Source organism: Lytechinus variegatus, chromosome 9 (assembly GCF_018143015.1).
Source record: "Lytechinus variegatus isolate NC3 chromosome 9, Lvar_3.0, whole genome shotgun sequence".
In the NCBI taxonomy this organism is placed as follows: domain Eukaryota; kingdom Metazoa; phylum Echinodermata; class Echinoidea; order Temnopleuroida; family Toxopneustidae; genus Lytechinus; species Lytechinus variegatus.
This window is the reverse complement of record NC_054748.1, coordinates 35,237,260-35,263,168: the sequence shown is the minus strand read 5'-3', so window position 1 is coordinate 35,263,168 and position 25,909 is coordinate 35,237,260. Positions and strand designations below refer to the sequence as shown.

Here is a 25,909-nt window from a genome sequence, read left to right as displayed (position 1 = left end):
GATGGTGGTGGTGATGATGGTGGTGGTGATGATGGTGGTGGTGATGATGATGATGATGATGATGGTGATGATGATGGTGATGATGGTGGTGGTGATGATGATGGTGTTGATGATGATGATGGTGATGATGATGATAGATGGTAATGGTTGTGATGATGATGATGGTGGTGATGATGATGATGGTGGTGATGATGATGGTGATGGTGGTGATGATGGTGGTGATGATGGTGGTGGTGGTGATGGTGGTGGTGGTGGTGATAATGGTGATGATGGTGATGATGATGGTGGTGGTGATCATGGTGATGGTGGTGATGATGATGGTGGTGATGATGATGATGATCACGGTGATAGTGATTATAATGGTAAATGGTGATCAAGAGAACAAACTTAAATTTATAATACATCACTGGCTCACTACTATGCATGATGTCCATGTTTATGCATATCACTCTCATTTCTTTTTAAATCAAAATCCTCACTTTTCTATTTTCCTCACTGATTTTAACAAAATTTTCACTACTATGTTAACATAAATTATATCCTTCTGATTCACATATACTACTCATACATGCATATTTGACCTTTTAAAGGGCCACTTGACCTTCGGGATGTCAGCTATAATACAAAGAGTAGAATAAACATGGCAAGAATAGGGAAAGGATTAATACTGTTCCAGACAGATGGCCAATAAAGCTCCTCAGGTAAACCACAAACTGCTCTAACAAGTTGGGCTGATGGCTGCTTTTGCTCTTCGTGGTCTTTTTCTGGGAGAGAGAGAAAAAAAAAATTTAGTATGAAATGACGGTGTCAACCGATTCGCTACATAGACGTGGGAGATATTTCATAAAGACATTTGACAAATCCTTGCAGAACGTCAAGAACTTGATAAAAGCCCAACTGTTAGTATACATTTTGTCATGATGTGTAATGAAGTACGAATGAAATCAATTTATCTTGTTAAAATTTTAGCATAAGCTATATATTTTACACTTTTAAAGAACTTTGACAGTTAATAAAGAGATTTTTAAATCCAGCACATCCTGGCAGAATCTGGGAGATTCGAGAGGATGAAGTTAGTTTTGTTTCTTTTTCTAAGAATACTTACTAATTTGATGCCATTTTTCTGAATGATGTCCATGAACTGCTGGTTTTTAAGGCTAACTGGTGGCAGATATTCATTGACCTCATCGCGTTTCCACCAATCAGATTCCTCCGTACTGAATGGAACAAAACAATATCGACATATTACGATTACCAAAAAAATGTAGAGTATATGAAAAATATTCATACTTAATATAATCAGTTGCATTTCTTAATGAAACAAGTGGAATGCCTCTGGCTGTCTCACCTGCATCACACGGTTCAATATAGCAGCAGTGCTGACTTTGAAAACTACTCTAACTCGCACAAGATGTTCAGTGATACATGGTTACTCTTATGTCCACTTTTTATGAACTAGACCAATAAACTTACAGAGATATGATGGTAATTCAACAGATACCCCAATTTGGCCAAAGTTCATTGACCCTAAATGACCTTTGACCTTAATCATGAGACCTGAAACTTGCACAAAATGTTCAGTGATGCTTGATTACTATTATGTCCAAGTTTCATGAATCAGATCCATAAACTTTCAAAGTTATGATGGGAATTCAACAGATACCCCCAATTTGGCCAAAGTTCATTGACCCTAAATGACCTTTGACCTTGGTCATGTGACATAAAACTCATGCAGGATGTTAAGTGATACTTGATTAACCTTATGTCCAAGTTTCATGAACTAGGTCCATATATTTTCTAAGTTATGATGACATTTCAAAAACTTAACCTCAGGTTAAGATTTGGATGTTGATTCCTCCAACATGGTCTAAGTTCATTGACCCTAAATGACCTTTGACCTTGGTCATGTGACATGAAACTCTAATAGGATGTTCAGTAATACTTGATTAACCTTATGGCCAAGTTTCATGAGCTAGGTCCACATACTTTCTAAGTTATGATGTCATTTAAAAAACTTAACCTCAGGTTAAGATTTTATGTTGACGCCGCCGCCGCCGTCGGAAAAGCGGCGCCTATAGTCTCACTGTGCTATGCAGGTGAGACAAAAATCATTAAAAAATGAGAAATTCTTGTTAGCAAAACAACAAAAGTAGATTTTGAGATAAAGTATGGTTTCTATTTAAATTCAAGAAGATGAAAAGCAGGTCTGTTAACTGCATTGATTCTACATTGACTCAACTGCACACATTCTATGTCTATTGCCTTCACCATTGCCAGATCTGGGCCCCGTCTTACAAAGAGTTACAATTGATCAGATCAACCACAACTATGGAAAGCAAGCAGCATCAACATCTAAAACATATGTTTGTTCAAATTGTTTTTTCTTTATATGATGTATATTCATACATACATGGTTCTCTTGAAGATTCAGTGTGATTCTCTTTGTTCATTAAGGAGATCGAGCCGATTTCCTGTAGAAAAAATTATAGTTTGGATGGATTTTCCATACAGTTGAGATTAATTGGACCAATCGTAAAGATGGGGCCAGATTTCTTTATAGAGAATTAAAAAAAATACTTGATACTTGAACTAAATATGTAATATATCTTACTTACCCATATTGAGTAAAGTGATAGTTGAATAACGTTGCTCTGATGTACTTGGGAGGTCTATCAGGAAACGGACTATCTTTGATCAGTGCAAGTACTATACAAAATAAAGGGAAAACCACAAATAATGTTGAAAATAATGATGGAAAATACATAAACAGTACAGTACAGCAAACAATTTAAAAAAAGGATATAAATACCCTATTGCGCTATACGGAAACTCCTTAAATGATTGTTATTAATCAAATAAATGCGATTTAATTATCAGTTTAGTCTGTTGGGAAACAGATCGTCTTTGATCAAGTTTTTAAGATACAAAGAAAATAAAGTAACATTGCAATGAAAAATAGGATAACTATTGTGAGCAACAAGAAGTAAAAGGTCTGACGGGAAAGAAAGGTAGAGGGATGATGCGGGCTGAAAATATTTATAGCTAAATAAATAGAGTAAAATTCACAGAGCAAAATACCAAAAATTTCATCAAAATTGGATAACAAATAACAGAGTAATTGAATTTTAAACATTTGCATGATTCCGGTAAAACAGTTCAAGGCATGTCGTCATGAATATTCATTAGATGGGCTGATGATGTCACATTCCCACTTTCTTTTTTCTTATGTTATTACATGAAATCATAAATGTTTTATTTTTACATACATGTAAAATGATGTGCCTCAATTATGATGAAATAAGTAGCGGCAATAAATAACTAATGCACTTTATCACGTTGTTAATTCAATTGTTTTAGTTCTTGGTAGAAAAATCTTAATTTTAATTTCATATAATAAAATACAAAAGAACAAGTGGGGATTTGACATCATAAGCCCACCTAATGAATATTCATGACGACATGCCTAGAACTGTTTCACCGGAATAATGCAAATCTTTAAAATTCAATAACTTTGTTATTTTTTATCCGATTTTGATTGAATGTTCAGCATTTTGCACTGCTCTGTGAATTTTACTCTATTTATTGAGATGGAAATATCTCCAGCCTGGACCATCCCTTTAAGAAGAGCAAATACATGATGACAAAAAGAAGGAGAATATAATAAAGGGAAAGAAAATGAGGTAAAACATACCTTCTGGTTGATCTGTAAGTAATCTATAGACCATATTGAGGAACCATGGGTTGTGACGATATGAACCCAACGCTGCAAACCACATCTGCCAGTCTAATCTAGGCTGGTGAGGAGCTGAGAAATGAGATTGAGAAAGAAAATATGACTTTGACCTTTGGTATGAACCAGGGATGGATCCAGGATTTTCTATGAGGAGGGGTACATTTAATGAAGGAAAAATGTAACATTAAAACAAAAATGACAAGCAAAAAAAAGTCCTCACTTTCAAAAGGGGGCCCACTTTGCTTTAATGACATTTTTACTATTACAAATTTCAATTTTGCTTCTCCGCCAGTGGTATGAACTATCATTGTGCCAGATTTGGGAATCGTTGATAGGATTTTAATGTTGCAAACCACATCTGCAAGTCATAATCCTGGCTCGTGAAGAGCTATTACGAAAGATTAAGAAAGAAATGTCATGACCCCTCCCCACCTACCAGTGATATGAAAAATCACCATAAACTATATGTATCTTGACTTCTGTCAGAATGGGGGGGGGGTGTCGATGAAAATTTTCTTATCAAGCACAGATAAAAGTGATAGCATATCCACCCTTCCTCCATGGCAGCATGAAACTGAAATCACTATCTCATGGGCATAAATTATGTTTCATGATATATCTAGCCATTAATTATCACTTGTAACTGTTATAATCTACTGAAATCCTTGATTTTCAACATCTGAGAACTAATTGAAAATGACAGATGAGAAACTTCATTGAATTTAACTAAACTTACCGACCCAAACTGGAGCTTCAGACACATTGCCAGGCTTGTAAAGAAACTCATAGGCCTAAAGTGAAAAAGAGAAAAGAAAAATATAGGAAATTGGGTAATGATATTTGGACTGTTGGATGAGGTATAATGATGACTATACAAGGCAAGACAATTTTAAATTTTTTCCCCTCTTTCTTGAGCATTTGGCGGATCCAGGGAGAGGAGGGGAATTTCCGGCCAGCGTCCCCCCCCCCCCTTTGAGAGTCATAATCAACATTTTTAATGTAAATTTGCCACACCAACAAATTTTATTTGGAATATACCATTATTTTTTTTCTTCTCCTTTGCTTGTCAAATTCAACGCAGGACAAAATTACCTCCAGTTTTTAGTGATAGCTTTTTTTTGGGGGGGGGGGCTTGTCAAATTTTCCTTGGGAAAATGTGCCCCACCCCCTCATCTTTGGGAAAATCCTGGATCCGCCCTTGTACATAGGAATAAGTTGTTTTTTTCAAAGAGCCAAATGATATAACATGAATTACAACATATCAATAATTTTCTTGACTTCTCAAACACAAATTGCCTATATCCGTAATGATTCAAATACAGTATCACTTAAAAGATGAAACAAATTCAGAGGAGTTTTTAGACAGGTTTTTCGCTGACTGCTTGGAAGTTCCTACTGAGATTGCACAGTGAGCACATCTCATACTCAAAAGACCCTGATCTCCAAACATTGTTTTCTCCTTGTTTCTTAAGCTCTCACTTAGTTTATTGAGCATGCAATCAAGTACTTGCGTGGGTTAATGTTGATCCATTTTGACAAGTTATTCTATAATTTTGAAGCTCAGGACGTGCTTTTCCAAACTCAATGAAAATCTCAAAATTCATTTTGGGCGACGTATTCCACCACGTATCCCGCCACAAGCATATGCTTCTAGGGACATACGCCTTCCTCTTTACACATAAGTTGTTTATATTTATATTCTTTATAGAATAGTTTTGACATACAGTCTCTTCATGCAGTCATGTATTCTTGTGAACAATAATGAAGTAACTTTGTAAAATGGAGGAAAATAAATGTTTATTTAAATTGAATTCTTGATTTGGGGGTGGCTTGTCAAATATCATAAGAACAACATGGGATGCATATTTCAACATAGTCGTTGGAACAAAACTTTTACACAAAAATAATCAATTTTAAGTCAATCAAAGCATTGTAAGAACTCTCACCTTCCAGCCTCTCTCAATATTATTGCTGCCCTCTACGATGACCTCGGGTCGACCTCCGACCCCGGTCATTCTTCGGAAGAGACCATAAGAGTTCACAACCTGGAGGTGGTCTAAATTGGACTTCCATTTGTGGACGGTTGGAGAAAGACTGTCATAGGCCTGTCGATCCACTACAGAATGAGGTACCTGGAAGTGGGTAAGTCAATGAAAATAAATACACTATGATCCTCTTCAAAATGGGGTACACGAGATTGGGTAGGCCGGTGAAAATTAATATATAAATTAATATGCGGTCAAGACACATGCCTTTCAATCTGTTACAGAATGTGGTACCTGGAAATGGGTGTCAATTAAAATAAATACACTATGATCCTCTTCAGAATGGGGTACACAGGATTGGGTAGGCTATGGAAAATTAATATGAATTAACAACATGTAGAAAGTCACATGCCTGTCAATCTGCTACAGAATGTGGTACCTGGAAATGGGTAAGTCTATAAAAATGAATACCCGGTATGCCAATGTATTCAAAGTCAGGGGCAGAATGATCCCCTACAGAATGTGGTACATTAGGGTGGGTAGGTCAGTGAAAATTACCAAGTAACATAAATCTGCAGTCAGATTCATACTTCCGTGATCCACCAAGGAATGGAGGTATCTGAAAGTGGGTAAGTCAGTGAAAATAAATACAACATGCCATTGTAGTCAAGAGTCATCGGCATGATGATCCATCACAGAATGGGGTATCTACAAATGGGTAAGTCAATGAAAAAATACAACAAGCCAATGCTTCTCAACCCATCAAAACCGAGCAAAAATGACAGCTCTAAAACTTTGTTGGGACAATAAATGTGAAACAGTATCATGGTGACATTATTTCCTCATTGCCACATTTGCCATGTGATCAAATTGAATAAAAATGTTGTTGTTGTTATTGTTTGGATTTTAAGATGTACCATTCATTTGCGAAAATATACAATTAATGAATCTTTAGAGTAGTCTACTTACAAGGCTTATTGTGAACATGAATACTGCAATGATGGCAAAGACGCAACACAGGAACACTGACCAACATTTACCAAACATACCAGAGCTAAGAGTCACGGATCTACAGAATAATGCAAGAAACATACGACAAATAAATATTTGTACAATTCAGCAAACTTGGTCATGTAACATAACATTCTAACATGAAATTTGAATAAATTTGGCAAAATACTTTTGAGATATTATAGTCAATCAATAGATGAATATTAATTTGTAAGATTATGTGTATTAACTTTGTACTTTTTGCTCTTTATTTTGTTTTCTCTAGCCATGTGAGCCTGCCCATGAGAGGACAACTTACTGTGGGATGGTTATTTTGTCATTTTGCTATTTTGTTTATTGTCTTTATTCTGTTCTGTCTAGACTTATGTTCATTTGCATTTCTTTTCAGCACTGCCCTTGCAGTCTGAACTTAGGTTATTTGAGTTTAATGATATTCAGTTGTCATTCATCCATTCTACTCTGAATGCCTTTCCCTGATTCTCTTTTGTCATCTTCATTCCTTCTCTATTCTCTCTTCAGGTGTTCCACTCATTCCATCCCTCACCTGACTCCTTAGTTTCTACTTCCATTATTACATAATCACCAGACATCTTTGTCATCTCATCTCATTCCTTATTGGTTTATCTTATGAATTGGGTTCTTACATTTTAGTTCGATCCTTCCATTTTCTTTAGTTTGATTGGTTGTTATTTCTAATTTAAATATTTATGTAAATTATAGAATGATTTGATTTTAGCTGAGGCAAAGCAGCCCAGATATTAAACAGTGCACTACCAGACTTCATCGAGTTAAGTTCTATCTCCTGTGGCGTCTGTTTCACTTATTTCCCTCTTCAGTTTGATAAATGAGTTTGCCGACTTGAACTTTATTTTCTACCTCCAAATATAATTTTCTCAACCTTACATTACCTTTTGGCTTCTATTTTTGTTTCCTTTTTTTTCTTATTTTTCATAATAAATCAAATATTTAAATCCATATTTTTAAAAGATCCTGCATGATTTAGGAAATAGAATTATAGCTCTTCACTTCACACACTCAGAGTAAATCCATCCACACAATAAATAAAGTATGATCTAGTTGACTGGTATCATTTATTCACCCTTTCTTAGACTTATACATCCATGATCCTGTTTAATAATACTAGAGAAATGATACCAATAAAGCATGATCTCCTGGACTGGTATCAATATTGATAATTTCTTAGACGTACCTCCACTGTTATGTAAGTGCACAACTCCCAGAGAAATGATACCCATCCACATTTATAAAGCATGATCTATTTGACTGGTATTAATATTGACCCTTTCTTAGTCTTACCTCCACAATGCTGTTATTATCACAGCTCCCAGAGAAATGATACCCATCCACACAGTATAAGGCATGACATTTGTGAGTGCAGTGAAGAAATCATACTCACTGAAGGCTGAGAGAGAGAGAGAGAGAGAAGAAGAAAGGTGGATAATTAATACATGGAATTGGAGATACGAGACATACATATAAGACCAAAAATGATGAGGGAGAGATGGAGAAGGGGAAAGAGAGAATGGAGATAGATGGAAGAGAAAGATAGGGATATAAATGACAGAAAGAGGATAGTATACAAATTATGCACATAAGCGCATGCATGCAGGGCAAAATATTGAACAATGTGCAAGAGCGCCAATGGATATACCTCTCCGAGGTCCGCAGGACCAAGAGCGGTATATCCATTTGGCGAGTCGAGCACAGAGTTCATTATTTAGGTCCTCTATGCACAAGAATGCGTGTATGGTTTGTTTTATACAATTCCCTCCCCCCTCACCCAAATAATGAGTTGCCCTGAATGCTATATTTGATCTAAATTCTAGATAATTCCAGAACTCGCACTATCCTGCACTCTGACATCAGAGTGCAGGTTAGTGCATTTTAGATGCAATGGTGCAATTTGCTGAATATCATGTGATCAGATTTGGACCAATCAGATTTCAGAACATTCTTGCGAGTTGTATAAAATGTAAGAATTTGAGAAAATGATTGATTACCCACAAACATGTATACAACTTTAACAATATCACAATTTTACAACGAAATAATGATGGAATTCTGACAGAAAACTGAAAAGGTTTCACAATGTTTTACTTGATACAAGTTGATGCCACAGATGATCTGTTAAATGTTATGATTAGTGAAAATACATGATATTTGACATAAAACTGATTGAAAGCGCTCTCATGTTGAGTCAATGTCTCAGTGAGAAATTAGGGCGTACTTGTCATGTCACTCACATTTTAAAGAAGTAAAATGGTATGAATTAGCTTGTGTGAAAGCAGGAAAATCAAAGAATAAGATTATTGAAATTTGTGGACAATTGGGCGAACAATAAAAACCATTATGAGCATTTGAATGTTGAGATCACTAAATGCTATAGAGATCCTCACATTGGCAATGTGAATACATACTATACAAGTATTTTTGGTGATACATATGGACAATTCTCCACTTTGGACACTGAAATATATGTACATGTATAACCCCGTACCCTTTTTACTCATTCTTATTTCTAATTACTCTTTTTACTCATTCTAATGAAAGGATAGTTCATCCATGGTTGATTGTATTTTTGTATACATGTCTCCTCATTAGAAAATAACACCTGATCTTGCAATACAGTAGGTAAGGACAGAAAATTCAAGTGAAAATGTGAACCAGAGTAATGAAGAAGTTAGACATGTGTGAATTCACATTCAAAGCTCTTGGCCACATTGCCGACTGGAGGATCTACATGGCATTAGTGATCCCAATATTCAAATGCTCACAAAATTTCTTAGCATTCATACCATTTTTCTCAAACTTTCATTGCAAAAATTTGTCAAAACAAAAAAGTATTAATTTTTTATTCATTTTTATTTGTCATATATCAACTGCTTTTGAGGGTCTTACCCTCTTTTGCATAAAAAAATAAATAAAATTTAAATAATAAACTCACTATAATTCCAACTCACCTATATTTGATGAAACACTCAAAGAATCAACATCTATCTTCAGCTCAAAATAGTGGATAACACCATAGAAGAGGCCTGCGTAGACAGACACACAGATAGCACTCCGTAGAAATCGAGAGAAGGATGTGCCTATATGATAAAAAAAATGAAGAAAACACAGCCAAATGACAAAATAACGTCTAATAAGTTAAAGAATATTCTATTTGTTGCAATGATTTTATTATTTGTGATAAGCTGATATTGTCATAACTTCACATAAATAGTAATTGAAAATTATTTCAAACTTCAAGACATAAGTAAAACTTGGCTGCATCAATCAAAACAAATTCAGGAATTTGACTTTATATAAATGTACACATGCCATAATAAGTGCAATCGTTGGAGTAGATATATTTTAAGGTATTGATGTCGACCGTTTTATTGCCAGGAAATAAACAGTAAACGTACTCAAAAGTGTCAACTCTTACCAGAGTGCTTTAAAGGTCAAGTCCACCTCAGAAAAATGTCGATTTCAATCAATAGAGAAAAATCAGACAAGCACAATGCTGAAGATTTCATCAAAATCGGATGTAAAATAAAAAAGTTATGACATTTCAAAGTTTCGCTTATTTTTAACAAAGTAGTTACATGAACGAGCCAGTTACATCTAAAATGAGAGAGTCGATGATGTCACTCACTCACTCACTATTTCTTTTGTTTTTTATTGTTTGAATTATACAATATTTCAATTTTTGCGAATTTGATGATTACGATCTCCTTGCCTGAAGCACATAATGTTAAAATAATGGAATTCCACGTGTTCAGGGAGGACTGAAACTTCATTTCACATAACAATGACGAGAAAATCAAAATATTTCATATTTTAAACAATAAAAAACAAAAGAAATAGTGAGTAAGTGACATCATCGACTCTCTCATTTTGGATGTAAATGGTGCGTTCTTATAACTGTTTTGTGAAATGAAGCGAAACTTTAAAATGTCATAACTTTCTTATTTTACATCTGATGTTGATGAAATTTTCAGTGTTATGCTCGTTGAATTTTCCTCTTTTTATTCAAATAAAATTTTTGTTGGGGTGGACTTGTCCTTTAAAAGCCCACTTTTACTATTATCATCATAAAGTTCATCATCATCATCACCATCATTATCATCACTATCGCTTTCATCAAAATCATCCTCATCATCAACATCATCATCATTATCATCATCATCCTCCTCATCACCATCATCATCATCATAATCATCACCACCACCATCATGTTCATCATCATCCTCATTAAAAGCACATACCATGATACACATTTTTGTCTTTGCCCAGGTATCTGTCGTCTAGAAGTGAGATACAGAGGGCCATCGTCAGAAGATTAAAGAAGTTATAATTTCCTGTGAGGATAATCAGCTCTTGTAGCAGCATCTAGGCAGACAGGGAGTACAAAGAAAATAATATCATTTTATTTAATAGTGCACAAATAACATCATCCAGTGTCAACATTAACTAGAATATTCAATTAAATTCATTACTTTTGATTATCATAGTTAAGATATCAATGAAAATTCCAAAACAGAATAAATATCATAATTACTTCAATTAGAACTAATAATGTGGAGTGATGGTCAGTGCATAATTATAGTGCTGTAACTATTTAGATTATTAAATAAATTACAGAATACAAATTACTATTACAAATGGAAATGGAAATGAGGGGCTTATCATTATACCTAGCTATTAGTTGTAAGCCCCGCTCAGACATAAATTTGAATAATTCTTTTAATTGTATTTTATGATTTCAGAAAGTACAAAATACCCATTCAAGGTACATGTAATGTAAATGTACCTTTGGACTCCTTCTTAAAATGCCATAGGTATGGGTATTTTAACATCAAAGGTATCAAAACAGGACTTAATGCCATGATCTCACAAAAAGCATGAGGAGCGCTTCATGAAAAAACTTGTCTGATTATTTTTATTCCGACTGAAAGCATAAAAACAGTCAGGTACATGTGCCTCTGATCCAATTGAAGTCAAGGAAAGCTGTCAGATATGACCAGTGGCAGATCCGTCAGGGGGGGGGGCACATCCAGTCTGTGCCCAATCTCCTCCTTAGAAATTTTTCCTGGAACAAATAACCTTGATTTGGTAGTGAGGACCATTTTTAGGGGGGTTGCCATTTTTTTCTTGGAACAAATGACTTTGATTTGGTAGTGAAGACCTTTTTTTTCTTTTTTTTTGGAGGGGGTTGTTGAAGTTTTCCTGTACAAAATTCCCCCCCCCCCAATTCCCCTTTGGAAAATCCTGGATCCGCCCCTGGATATGCCATGACAACTTGTTAATGTTGATGAAACGCTAGATCAAGTTCCAGAAAAATAAATCTTAGCGCTAATATAGGCTGAGAATCAATTACAAAGAAAATTCATGTTCCTTACCTGTCCATAAAAGGCAAATAATTTGAGTCTCCTGAAGGGCGCGAAGAATAGGAATGGGAGAGCTATCTCAATGAAGTAGGTCGCTACGACGCTCAGCTTCTGGAGCCATTCCGGGAGCTGATGGGCGTACCAAGCCAAAGGGGTAGCAATACACTATTGCAGGCAAGAAAAAAAAAAGTTTTTCAGTTTATTTCAGTTTATTTTATTTTCATTTTAAAACTAACATAACAAACGTCTACATGTATAATATACAAAGCAGAATAAACATCATAATAGATATTTCAGTTACAAATATTATACAAATGTGATTGCTGAAAAATTTAGTTGTAGTTTGGAAAACACATATTGATAATTAAATAATTGAAAAGTACAAGTTATAATTAACGTATAGAAATGAAAATAAAGGACTTATTGAAAATCAAAGCTTGTATTGAAATTACTAAAATGATCCTAATAATTTGAAAGTACTTTGATCCTAATAATTTGCCCAGTTTTTACACATATAAATCAACATTAATTCATACAAAATAAAATGTGTAGATTCAGTGCACAGCTATACATGTACAACACCTATTGATTAGGCTCCACATACAAAACTTAGCATAATTACTTCATACATGAGGATTCAGTGGAGCGTCGTGACCCAGTGGATAAGTCTTCTGACTTTGAACAGAGGGTCGTGGGTTCTAATCCCAGCCATGGCATAATTTCCTTCAGCAAGGAAAATTCATCCACAGTGTGCTACACACGAACCAGGAAGTAATTTCTCAAAAAGCAAAGTGCACCTGAATCGGTAGCCTAGCTTAGCGGGGTAATAATAATAATAGCAGGGCCCACTGGAAGAACAGTTTTAGGAATTGAAGTGGCTACCCTGGGTAAATACATCATTATTTTTATTATTATCATTATACAAAGTAAAATATGCAGATTTAGTGAAATTCAGTACAACTCCATTTAAATTATGTACCTTTCTACCATCGTGCAAAGTTTTGTTGAGGTCTGAATTGCAATTAATTATTTTGGTTCTTGAAAATAGACTAAACATCAGGCTTTTAGTACAGAAATACCATCCCAAAAGTTTCAGAGTATCATATCTACAGAAACAATTTCAACACCTTGGAGATACAAACCAAGGTAAATTCTGTGTGTACAAGTGTGTACAAGGATACACTGAATGTACAATGCAGCTAATAATAGCATACGTAGATACACACAGCAGAAGGCAGTCAACATAGCCAACAGACTTTTTGAATTGGAGAAAACTGGTTATAAGCTGAACCCATCTACTAGACGGTTCTCAAAATCAGGCTAATAAATTGCTAGTTGTACCTAACTTTGAGTTTTTCATCCTATATTTTGGTAAGTTTCAGGTTTTTTTAGGACAAATATGGGCAATCACTCACATGTTTCATCTTAGTTTGAGAATTTTTAAAATCAGCTGCTCACAAAGTGAAACGATCCTAGCTCTCGAAAGCTAGGGCCTACCTGAGATTCATAGTGGTAGTTCAGGGCTGTCAGTCCCCACCAGGTCGGGCAGCGGCTGGTCAGTTTGACCACGCCCGAGGCAAACATAAGGCGGAAGAGAAGCCACCGGACCAACCAGAGGGTGATGGCATCATGGTGGTGGGGGGTAGGGTCTCGCCCCTTGTAGAGGTGGAGAGGGGCGACTAGGATGGTGAGGAATCCGGTCTCAAGGAGAAGGATGTCCCATTGGAACCAGAGGAATGTCTGACCAACCTAAGAAGAGAGAAGAGCAAAGCCGTAATTGCCTCAGGGCGATTCCATACTAGAAAAATCAGCCATTTTCACATTTTTCATCCTGCTGTCTAAAAAAAATAAGAAACTCCAATTTGTTTTATGGTAATAATAAAGTACTATGGGGTATTTATATAAAAAAAATGACAACCGACATATATACGATGTCCATGGGTGAATTAGAGATGAAAATGTTACGTGTCCTACAAGAAATTTCTGAGTCCTGTACGACACATAACATTTTTACCTGTAATTCACCGATAATCAAACATTTTTTGTTGGTTATCGGTTTTTCACTACCCTCTATAACTTTATCACTGACAAAAAAAAATGATCACTCAAGCATTCAGCTAAGAGATTTTTGTTGAAATGTCCCGTACGACACATATTCAATTCAAATTCAATTTATTCTTGATAATAATAAAAACATCATCAAACTGTACATTCGTATTTTATAAAGAAATATCATTGCAAGAAAAGGAGGACAACAAAAAGTTTGAAATAAGAAGCCTCCAAAGAATACAATAATCAATATAAATTATGTACACATCAGATGAAGAGGGGGGGGGCGAAATATGTTCATTCACACACAGACACACACACCCACCGAGGAACATCGTCATCATAACACACAAAAGCACACCCGAAACATCCATTATCTTGGTTCATTAATTAACAAAAGTGATACATGTATAAATGAAGTGAGCTTGAATTCAAATTAGGAATAGTTACTAATAATGATCTTTTTGAGCTTGCATTTAAACGAAGAAACACATATGGAATCGCCCATCTGGTGGCTCAAAGTGTTGAGTACAAATGAGTCTTCTGGGACCTCAGAAATCGGTCTGACACAGACAAAATTGGAGATGTAAATAACGTTTGCATATTACTATCAGGAAAAAAAATTGCATCAACTTGAGCAATTACTGGACTTGTGCAAGGTTGACTTTATAAGGAGAATCTACTGATGTAAATGTATACATGTACTGTACATGAATCATTTTATAACTTGAAACAAGGTAATAATTAAAATAATTATAATAGTCAGTTTTTATTTAGTGCATAATACATAATAAATATGTCTCTGTGCAATTGAGAAAAAGGAAAGAAAAGGAAGTTTTGGTGACTTTACATTGTTAAGTTGAGGAACAATGTGAAGTAGCTTTAAAGGGCCATTTTGATTTTGTCAAATGAATCTATTGTTGAAGATATTAAAAATATTAAAGAAAAGAAATCTCTCCCCCACAAAAACCCTTCCAAACTCATTCACTCGTATAAGAAAGTGAGCATAAAACGTACCTGATACACAGAGAGATAGAGGAACCAGAGACACCCGTAAGAGATGCTGTCCCGCATCCTCCTCGAGACAAGGCAAACAATCGAGAGGAGACATCCTAGGATGCAGAGGAGTTCCATTGCATGTTCCGTGGAGAGACCAAGATCAGGAGCAAACCAAAGAAGGGTAGGCTTCTCCTGGAAGCAGGCCACGGGGTGTCGGCCGTTCCTTTTGAGTTGGGATTCGGCAGGTAGGATGCCGTTGGCGCCATAGAGACCTAGAACCAATGACAACAAAAGAGTAGGATTGAGGAAAACGTAGCCTTCATTCTTTTTTTGAAAACTTCTGGAAGCAAGTAATTAGGGTGTCAGGAATTTTTATGGAGTTGGGTTTTGGCCCATAATCGGTTACAAAAAAAGGAAGGATTGGGAAAAGGTAGCCTAATTCTTTTGAAAACTTCTCCTGGAAACAAGAAATGGGATGCTGGCCAGTTGGCTTTCAATGGGCAGGATACCTTTGCTTCAAATGGCGACATATAGACCAGGGGCCGATTGCACGAAAGGGTCTTTCCATTCCAGGACCGTCTTTCGTGTCGCCCATCTTTTATGATGCGCTATAAGCGGGATGTTTCTGAAATTTATGATAAAAAATAAAATTTGTTAGCTTGCTCTAAATCAAATTTTATACACAGTGTATACAATTTCAAAACATGACATATCACATTATTTTATAAACAAATATTTTGTTTATTTTAATGTACGAATAAAATATGTTGGCAGATAATTTATTTGAAATGCGTTTCACATGGCGCATCATAAATAATGGGCAACATGAAAGACGGTCCTTGCAAAGACCCTTTTGTGCTATCGGCCCCAGTCCTAGATATTGGTGACTAGGCCTAGACGTTATCTAGTTCTAGATTACTACTAGTGTTCCATTCACAGAACTGCACCTCAATACAACTCTTCCTTGATTACTCCATACAATCCCTCTCGCAACCTTAGGTCTTCTAGTTCATTCTTACTCGCTGTACCACAATCTCATAATTCATGGGGGATCGATCATTTCAACATGCTGGGCCTTTCCTATGGAATAAACTGCCAATAGAAATCCGCAATATTTCTTGTCTCACCACTTTCAAAAGCTCTCTTAAAACCTGGTTATTCACGCAAGCTTTTAGGTAATTGTTTTTCTACCTCTCTTTTTAGTAGGTTTTTCTTTCTTTCTTCCTTCCTTTCTTTTTTCTTTTTCCTTTTCTTTTTTTCTTTTCTTTATTGCGCCATGAGCATCTTTTTATGATGGATACCGGCGCATTACAAATGTTCATATTATTATTATTATTAGGCAAAATAAAATTGTTTGGTTGTACAATGAATGCAATATTTCCAAAAAAGAACCAGTAAGTTTAATTTGTTTTATTCTTGTCTCGTATGACTGCAAAAGATCAAATCGTTAGCTGGCTCGCAGAATTCAATCATAACCTTGTTCATAGAATGAGTAATAGCAGCCCTGGCACGGAGCGGTAATTGATGGTCAAATCGCCCGGGCCTAGCCGACCAGCTATTTTGTCAAACGTATAGCAGAGCTAGAGGTCGCGGTATTTAATTCCATGATAAAAATCAGCTAATAATGGCTAAATTCTTACCTGGAATTTGAATGTAAAGAGAAGCAAATGCAAATAAATATATTGCAGACATGCTCCACAAGAAAAAGTCCTTCGTAGCAACGATTTTGGCCATGACTAGACGCGTTTTCCGGGCAACTACTCTCGGATTGATCCCTTGTCTTCTTCGAGAACGTACACGTGTACCGTGCATTACTGCACTACGGCCGAGCCGGTCGGCCGGTCTTCCGGCCAGTTCTCGGCCTCGGTCAAAGGGGAATCCCGTAGAAGTCAGCAGGGGGAATTCCCCAGACGGGAAGAGAAGGGAGGCATGCCATGGCCCTATTTTGTTTGTTTTCAAATTTCTGGGGGCCAATTTTGTCTCAATTTTGTATTGACACCTTTATTTCCTTCTTCTTCTTCTTTTCAAATTGACCTACCCCCCCCCCCCCCCGTAAAAAAAAATCGTTCCCAGGGTCCCGAAGAGAGGGGTATTAATTATAGTGCGGGGTTATCATTATAATTAGCGAACTTATACGTTGGCCTACGAAACAAACATTAATTTTCTTTAAAAGTTTCTAACAAAATAAAAAAAAGGAATAGACCGTGCTCAATTCATCACTATTATGCTTAAACCTCATCTGCGCCCAGGGTATTTTTTTTTTTTTTACACTGAGATTATATGAAGCGAGATCGAGGGCCACTATAAGAAAGGGAAATGTGGGGCTCAATGGGAGAAAGAGAGGGGGGTACAGAACGGAAAAACTGAGATAAGTGATTGGGTCATTCATGCTCCCTCGACATGACTAATTACTTTGAATACATTAGCGTACCAACGGGGGACGAGTCACAACCCATGCAAGGACGTATCCCTGCCCCCCCCCCCCCCCCCGACGAGTCACAACTGATCCCTGGCGAGCCACAAAATTAATGACCCGCTCCTTTGAACTTGAAGACTTTTTTTTTCTTGCATGTCAATTTTTTTCTGGTACGAAATGCTTTATTTGTGGTTGAAGACCTTTTTTTCCTTTTTTTTTGCTTGTCAATTTTTTGGGCGGATGAATTGCACCCCCCCCCCCTCCCCTGTGGAAAATCCTGTACGCCACTGTTCGAATACATTTTATATAGTTGTCTCAAGAGTAAAGTAATATTTTCATCGACAGTTGAAACTGAAGACTTTCGACACAGCTATCAGAAGCTAAATGAAATAGGCAGAAACAAATTTCAACGAATTCATTTTCATTTTATTACAGTTTTATTGCTTGACTGCTTCTCTCACTTTTCCTAGTTCATTTGTGTTCCATAAAATACCGTTCAAAATTAATTTGCGTTCTAATAACAAGTCCGTTGGAACGTACTTGCAAGTGCAAATTATATTAGTAGAATTGCTGGTAGTCAACGTTTAGCATAAAAAAAACCTTGACCGATATGATATATGACACTAAAGATCACCAATTTCTAAACGTTTCTTTCCTTTCGAAAGAATATTCGAAACAATACCGAAATTTATTGCGATCATCATTCTCACTATAATATGTTGGTTAAACTTGATGTAAACATTTTCTTTTTTACGTTGCTGTTGTTTATCAATATTAAAGGTCAAAAATTAAGTTATAACTTATACCTGTATTACAAGAAATAAAACTTCTTTGAAAGGTATTTTTCTTCTTTCTTCCTTTTTCTTTCTTTCTTTCTTTCTTTCTTTCTTCCTTCATTCCTTCATTTCTATCTTTCTTTCTTCTTTCTTTCTTTCTTCCTTTCATTCTTTCTTTCTTCCTTCCTTCCTTCCTTCCTTCCTCCCTTCCTTCCTTACTTTCTTTTTTCTTTTCTTTCTTTCTTTCTTTCTTCCTTCCGATTTCCTTACTTTAATATTCCACTCTTTATTCCTTCCTTTCTTCCACATTTTCATTATGATCTTTCTTTCTTCCTTCCTTCCTCCCTTCCTTATTTACTTTCTTTTTTTTTTCTTTCTTTCTTTCTTTCTTCCTTCCTTCCGATTTCCTTACTTTAATATTCCACTCTTTATTCCTTCCTTTCTTCCACATTTTCATTATGATCATTCATCTTTTCCTTTTTATCTCTTTCTTTAATTCAATTTATATTTCATTCATTCTGACTCTCTTTCCGACAGGAAAAACATTGTTATACGAGTCTTTTTCGTGTAAAATTATGCTGAAATGATTAAAGGATAAATCAAACTTTTAATATTTGTGATGAAACATCTCGTTCGAATAAATTTATGTTCTAATACAAAGCTCGATATTACACTTAACACAAGTCAATAAAATATATAGATAAATTCATATAACCGTCTGTAGATGCAAAAATGTTCAAAATTCAAATATTTGATTTTTATTTTATCTTTTCTTTTCAATAAATCACTTTTAAAACACCATAGTGAAGTACTAAGATAATTACAATAAATGCAAATGTGAATACAAAAAAAGAACCAATCTAAAACTTAAATACATTTCTTTGACTCGTTTTAAAAAGAATATTTACAATTGATTAATTCATATACAAATCGAATTTTACGCGTATTTGTTTTGACAGGATGCCAATTATACGCATGGGGATTTTTCACATTATTTATAGATACCTCATTAACTCACTCTTAATCTCAATATATACAACAGCGAAAATTACATTGTCATAGATGGGGAAGCCGGCGGGAGACCGGGGGCTCCTAAATAAAGGAAATGCGTTTTTTTTTTTAGCAATAACGGCGGGGACGGCAAAGCATGTTGACGACCGTCTTCCGAAAGAGCGGCTGCGATACCAAATAGCAGATCGGATTCAGAAAACTATTTGCGAACCGAAGCCAGACGAAGAACTGTTTCGCATCCCTCGGCAGGTTCTTGTAGGCGATCAACTCGGGCTCGATGGAGTAGAGGAAGTAGATGATGGAGTTGGGAAACCAAGCGATGGCGAAGGAGAAAACGATGTAGGATAAGGTTCGGGTCGCCTTCTGCATCTCGTTGGCGGATTCCCGGTTAGCCGTCGTAGTCCGGTTACCATTGGCATCATCCTGTTCATACATTAAAACAAAAAAAGTCAAGATTTCTTTTTTTTTGCTATAGTTGGGGGCGTCCAAAGATCATGAAGAAGGAAAAGAGCATGTTCGGTGCATTATGCAATGCATGTGCTTGATAGGAAATACAATATGTTATAGGCAAGTTTTTTTTTATTACCATACTCTACATTATTTTCTGTCAAACTTTATGACCTTTAAAGATATGGACAAATTGAAGTATTGTGAGACTTCTTGATAATTCCCAAGGTTTTGCCCATATAAAAAAGGCACACAAAACATCAAAATACCCCTTTCAGTTAAAGGTCTAAAGCATCAGCTTATAGAAATCGGGAGAAATTATTCTTTGCATTAGAGATCAGTTAAAAGAAATGTATGAAATCTCACATGCTATTTCTTCTTTCGCAAGTTTTAAGTGAAGACTTTCTCGTATGAGCACTTAACGCATTTGCTTCAATTCACCCTTTCAGGGTATGCAAAGATTCACTCACGACAACGCACAAAAGCACATTCAAGACGTTTTAAAATCCTTAGATTCAATTAATGGATTCTTGACGACAGTTTATTCAAACACTGGTGTATTAAAATTCATTTCAAACGCCCTACTTAGAAAATATTCCAATGACCTTAAGTGCCTATAGCGTGCGTGGGATGTAATATAGTAATTCTCGAAAGTCTCATCGTTGTTTTTTTTTTACATATTATTATATGTGCCAATACATTGGTCTAATAAGGGCTATTCAGGTTTCTAAAAATATAAAACACAAAAGAAACCTATTTTCAATGTAAAATAAATGATTAAAATTCATCTCGCATTCCTTTATTAAAGGTCAAGTCCATCCCAGAAAAATGTTGATTTGAATAATTAGAGAAAAATCAAACTAGCATAATGCTGAAAACTTCCTCAAAATCCGATGTAAAATAGGTAAGTTATGACATTTTTAAGTTCCGCTTATTTTTCACAAAACAGTGATACGCACAATTAAGGGACATGCGAATAAGACAGTCGATGATGCCATTCACTTACTATTGTTTCTTCTACTTTTATTAATTGAAATAGTTTTCATTAACCAAATAAATTAAAAATGTCAAAAAGTCCTGGTCTTAGATATGATACCTGCAAAATTATTAAAAGTTGTGTCAAGAAATTTGAACAAACCTTTAAATCGTATTATTAATTCATCTCTTATGTCTTCTACCTTTCCTGATGATATGAAATTTGCAAATGTAGGGTATGTTCCCGGGGGGGGGGCACTCAGTATATAATACATAGTGGGTATGTGCCGCGGAGGGGACCCCCATTTTTACACTCAAATTTCCGTTTCAAGGCATATAATTTTTGTTTTATTGAGAAAAAGAACAAAGAAAGCCGCTCCAAAGCATATCATTTTCTTCTTATCGAGAAAAAAAGAAGAAAGACATCCGCTCAAAAGCTTCGCAAATTTTTCGTTACGCTGTTCCGGTCGCATTGATCCGCGACGATGAGCTGCAATTTTTGTGAAAAGCGGCCGCAAAGCACTGTCCGACCATCGCCTCTGGGCTAGCTGCTTCATACACGCATACCCGTTCCATCGGGATGCATACACACTCACACGCCGGCGATCCGTTCCAAGGACCCCCGTTTTCACAAACATTTGTAGTTCCGAAGCCCTTTCCGAGGACCCTCCTTTTTACGATAAGCCCGCTCCAAGGCCCTCGTTTTTTGTCTCGCCCGCGGCACACCCCCACCACTTTTTTGGTCGGTCCCCCCCCCCCCGGTATGTTAAAATATAATCTTGTTTCATACATATTATTGTTTGCTTCAGGTTTTTGCAAATTAATGATTGATGGATATGTCTATTTTTTTTACCATGTTCCAGTACTTGTCGAAGTTTATATATACATTTTGTTGTTACAATGTTTTATACTATCAATAAGACCACATTGGAAATACAAGCATTTCGGCTTTCATGGGTTATACTGTCAAGGTCAATGTATCTGATTATTCTTGACGAATAAAACCAATCAGTCAATATACTGGAGATCCATTTTTTACATTTATTTCAGTTTATGATTATAATCATCATGACTGGACTCGTACTTTTTGCCCGAATCAGATTCGAATTGGAGTGAAATGATTAAAGAAAACGCGGAGAAAAGTGAAGAATCTTTTAATAATCCCACCATCCACAGCTTCCGGGTTTTTTTAATTATCGCTACTTCTAATTGTACTAACAACATGGACGGATGAAGTAGTTCTATACAACCTTTATATTTATTTTTTGATAAACAAATAAACCTTTATATTTATATTTTATATATAAAATTTATTTCTCGCTTGTCATATTTTGAGGAGCCCACAATATACAAGCTTTGCTTCTTAGTGGGATCCTCCATTTCCACAAATTATAAATCACAATCCTTTACACATGATTATTTTGTATGTAACTTTCGCATAACATGTCTTTTTCAAGTTGATTTTATGACATTGGTATATTTTCTTTATGATGTTGACTTGTTATGATTGCATTTATATATGATTTATATTTTGTTGAAAATATAAATAAATGAAATGAAAAATGAACCTTTTTTTTAATTTGTTTAAAAACAGGGAAGTCCATTTAACAATGGAATTTCGAATTCCTATTTCACGAAAAACCAATCGAATGAAACAGGGCGACGATCCTGGGGGCGGGGCACAGTGCCCCCACTTTTTGAAGAACTGAAGAAAAAAAACTTTTTTTATACCGAAAATGCCCTCTAATGGACGTGTTCTGTGCCCTTTTCACCCAAAAGTCCCCGTGTTATGTATGAGCAAGTGTCATGTCTCGTATCAGTGCCAAATTTTACCAAAATATTCCCCCTCACGAACGTGTTCTGTGCCCCTTTCATCTGAAAAGGATTCTTTTTATGCCTTTTATAGCAAGTGCCCTTTTGCCATCTTAGAGGTGCCCTTTATCGTATCATTGCCCCTTTTACCCCCCCCCCCAAAAAAAAGAGTCCTTCACGAACGTGTTCTGTGTCCCTTTCACTTGAGAAGGACCCGTTTTATGTATGAGCAAGTGTTCCCTTGCCTTCTTGTATAAGTGCCTTTCTCGAATCAGTGTCCCTTTTCACCCAAGAAAAGTGCCCCTTACGATTATGTCCTGTGCCTCTTTCACCTGAGACCGGTCCTATTAATGCCGTTATCAAGTGCCATTTTGCTTTCTTATAGGTGCCCTTTCTCAAATCAGTGCCGTGCCCGTTTTTTTACCTAAGAAAAGTGCCCCCACGAACGTGTTCTGTGTCCCTTTCACCTGATAAGGACCTGTTAACGAGTGCCCCTTTGCCTAATTCTCATAGGTGCCTAGCTGTTAAAGTTGTCCTGAAAAACTCCTCTTTTCATGCCGGACGAGCGCCCAGTTTCTAGCGTTTAGCGTCGTTCTGCTTCCTTCTGCAAGTACATAAAGATTTTTTTAAAAAATGTAAAAGTAATCCTACATGCCTTAAGTTTCAGTTGCAGTTTCCCCCTCCCCCAGAATTTTGAAAACTCACAATATTTTACGCCAGATTTTCACAAAATTCATAAAAAGTATGCACAAAATCCATCAATTTAACTTGACAAAATACAAAAGCGCATGATTTTTCAAAAAAAATTACGGGTGCTGCCCCCAGAGAAAAAATGTCTGCATACGTCCCTGTTTTAGATAGTGCCATTTTCGAAGAACTTGTGCCCTTTTTCCATGTGCTCCCCCCCCCCCCCCCCCCACTTTCAAATTCGCTCCGCCACCCCTGGAATGAAAGACTTAAGTTGGAAAGTATATAATTTCGTTAATTTGTACTGAATGATATAGTTACGAATGAGATGAACGTTTTAACCATTGGCATAAGGCACCACCAACGCTATCACCTTCATCGTCATATCATCAACGTCATCATAATCAACATCATTATAAGCCTAATCTACCTCCTTCTTCTCCTCTTCTTCCTCCTCCTCATCATCATCACATCCGTAGCTACAATAATATTGATAATAATTATAACTTCCTCCTTCAACATTTTTATCACCATCATCATCATCAAATTCGTCATCATCATCATCACCATCATCACCATCCTCATCATCCTAATCATCATCATCACCATCATCATCATCATAGTCACCATAGTCATATCCACCACTACACCATGCCGTCAGTAATAACTTTGACCCCTCACCATCCTCATCATCAGCAGCAGCAGCATTGAGATCATCATCATCACCACCACCACGGCAATCACTACGCCCAACACCACTACCACTATCACCATCGTCCTCATCCTCACCTTTCCAGCTTTGCCACCATTCCCCTCATTGACCTTCACATCAGCACTCGATCCCTTCATCTCCATCGTCCCACCCGACGGCAGGTCACTGCAAACCGTCGTCTGGCTCGTCGACTTCGACAGCCCGTCGCCACCGACCTCCTTGAAATGCTTATTGACACTCTTACCCCCAACGGTCTCCTTGATCTTGACGTAGATGCGGAGATAGAGGACGGAGATGACGACCAGCGGTAGGAAGAAGGTCAGACACGTCTGGAACATGTTGGCAGCGGGGTACCTCGAGAACGACGCCAGGCAACTCTTCCCGGAGTTGGCATCGACGACGAAGTCCCAGACCGTCGCGAACGACATCCAGAATCCGAACGAAATCACCCAGGTGAGGACGTTGAGGATAACAGCCTTGCGCTTGCTTCGAGTCATGTAGTGGTTGATCGGGTCGTAGGTCGCTTTGTGGCGATCGATGCAGATGACGACGACGCCGACCACGGATACGGAGAACATCGCGTTCCGCAGGCCGAGGTAGACCTTGCAGAAGTCCCCGCCTCCCGGGAAGTAACCCAAGAACGTGTGGATGACGCCGACGATTTGGATGATCCCGACGATGAGGTCGGCGATGGCGAGGTTGATGATGAAGTAGTTGTTGTAGGTGCGAAGTCGCTTCTCGACGGCGAAGGCCCCGAGGCTGAGGAGATTGGTGAAGATGATAAGGATGACGAGGCTCGTTCCGAGGATCAGTCCCTGGAGATTGTTAATCGACTTGTAACGCGTCGTCCCGCCGTCACCGACATCAACGAGGTCGGTCGTGGTCGCGTAAACGTCATCGCTAACATTATCAAAGAAAGGGGTATACGTATTTGGGCTTTCTGAAAAGTTTGCCATCTTAAACTTATAAAGAATTGTGAAATAGTGAGAGATGATTAGAATTTTCTTTAAAATTAAATAACTTATGCCGAGAGATATATTACCACCATTTGAAAGCAGTACTCAGAATCAGACTAACGATCTCGCCGTCTTATCGGGTTTTGCTTTTAGCACAGAATAAAAAGAATAATGCGTCCAGCGTCATATTTAATAGATATCGTTGAAAGGAATACGTCTGCCCACTGACTATTAAGAAGCATTACACACCCGCGCATTATTTTTGTATTTTTTTTAAGATTCAGAGAGAGCCAAAAGGTCGCCTTAACCATTTTGTACCACATTGTCCTTCTTGAATTAAGAACAATTTATCGCGCATCCTTTATGTTCCCTTTTTACAAGATAATTATCAATACTGTGTATTCAAAATATTACGATGATTCATAATTAGTTTTGAGGGAGCTAGGGGAATGAGGAAAAAAAGGGAAATAGTGAAATTACAGGCGAGTTAGATGGAAATGAGAAACGAGTTACAACTGTGGAATTGTTTTTATTTATGTAATTTACTTTATGTATCTAATTAATATCAAGTTATTAGGATGAAAAAGGTAGAGATGTAATATTGTAGTGCATACGGGGAGAATAAAGCAACCCTCGAGAATTTCATACCGCCTTTTCTTCTCTTGTGGTTAACTATCATATTTTCAACGATGCATATTAAAACATCGGTATGTGGAATGAAAATAATAAAATATATACAGTTACACATGTTACATGTAATTACTTTGGATAGACACGTATACGAATAATGCAAATTGAAATTGATTATAAAGAAGTGTTGTGGAATGCAACTTCAACATTTACCGTGATAATGTAATGAAGAAATTTAATGGATTGTTATTTCTTGGACCTTGGCGTTGAATGTGTTCTATTTGTAATTAATTTCAACCTTTACTATTCTGAAAATG

The 25,909-nt window shown here is 36.6% G+C and overlaps 2 protein-coding genes across 2 annotated transcripts; both read right to left on the bottom strand.

Annotated features, from left to right (window-relative positions):
* Positions 1-297: 297 nt before the first annotated feature.
* LOC121422090 (lipase maturation factor 2-like) lies at positions 298-16,972 on the bottom strand. The gene is made up of 14 exons (XM_041616903.1): positions 16,811-16,972; positions 15,189-15,442; positions 13,620-13,871; positions 12,135-12,287; positions 11,001-11,124; positions 9,711-9,839; positions 8,047-8,152; positions 6,688-6,787; positions 5,680-5,865; positions 4,470-4,524; positions 3,692-3,805; positions 2,616-2,706; positions 1,106-1,217; positions 298-764 (listed from the first exon to the last, which is right to left on the bottom strand). Exons 1-14 carry the CDS (start codon positions 16,902-16,904, stop codon positions 612-614), a joined length of 1,923 nt encoding a protein of 640 aa, XP_041472837.1. The 5' UTR covers positions 16,905-16,972; the 3' UTR covers positions 298-611.
* A 2,490-nt stretch (positions 16,973-19,462) lies between these two features.
* Positions 19,463-24,962, bottom strand: LOC121422003 (muscarinic acetylcholine receptor M2-like). The gene is made up of 2 exons (XM_041616805.1): positions 24,084-24,962; positions 19,463-19,796 (listed from the first exon to the last, which is right to left on the bottom strand). The coding sequence occupies exons 1-2, from the start codon at positions 24,960-24,962 to the stop codon at positions 19,482-19,484; spliced, it is 1,194 nt and encodes a 397-aa protein (XP_041472739.1). The 3' UTR covers positions 19,463-19,481.
* Positions 24,963-25,909: the final 947 nt, after the last annotated feature.

Coding starts and splice junctions, on each gene's coding strand:
- LOC121422090 (XM_041616903.1), bottom strand. CDS start 16,904: ATGGCCAAAATCGTTGCTACGAAGGACTTTTTCTTGTGGAGCATGTCT. Junction 9,840..11,000: donor AGACAAAAATGTGTATCATG/GTATGTGCTTTT, acceptor TTTATCATATAG/GCACATCCTTCTCTCGATTT. Junction 1,218..2,615: donor TATCACTTTACTCAATATGG/GTAAGTAAGATA, acceptor TGTTCCATTCAG/TACGGAGGAATCTGATTGGT.
- LOC121422003 (XM_041616805.1), bottom strand. CDS start 24,962: ATGGCAAACTTTTCAGAAAGCCCAAATACGTATACCCCTTTCTTTGAT. Junction 19,797..24,083: donor ATGGTGGCAAAGCTGGAAAG/GTGAGGATGAGG, acceptor ATGTATGAACAG/GATGATGCCAATGGTAACCG.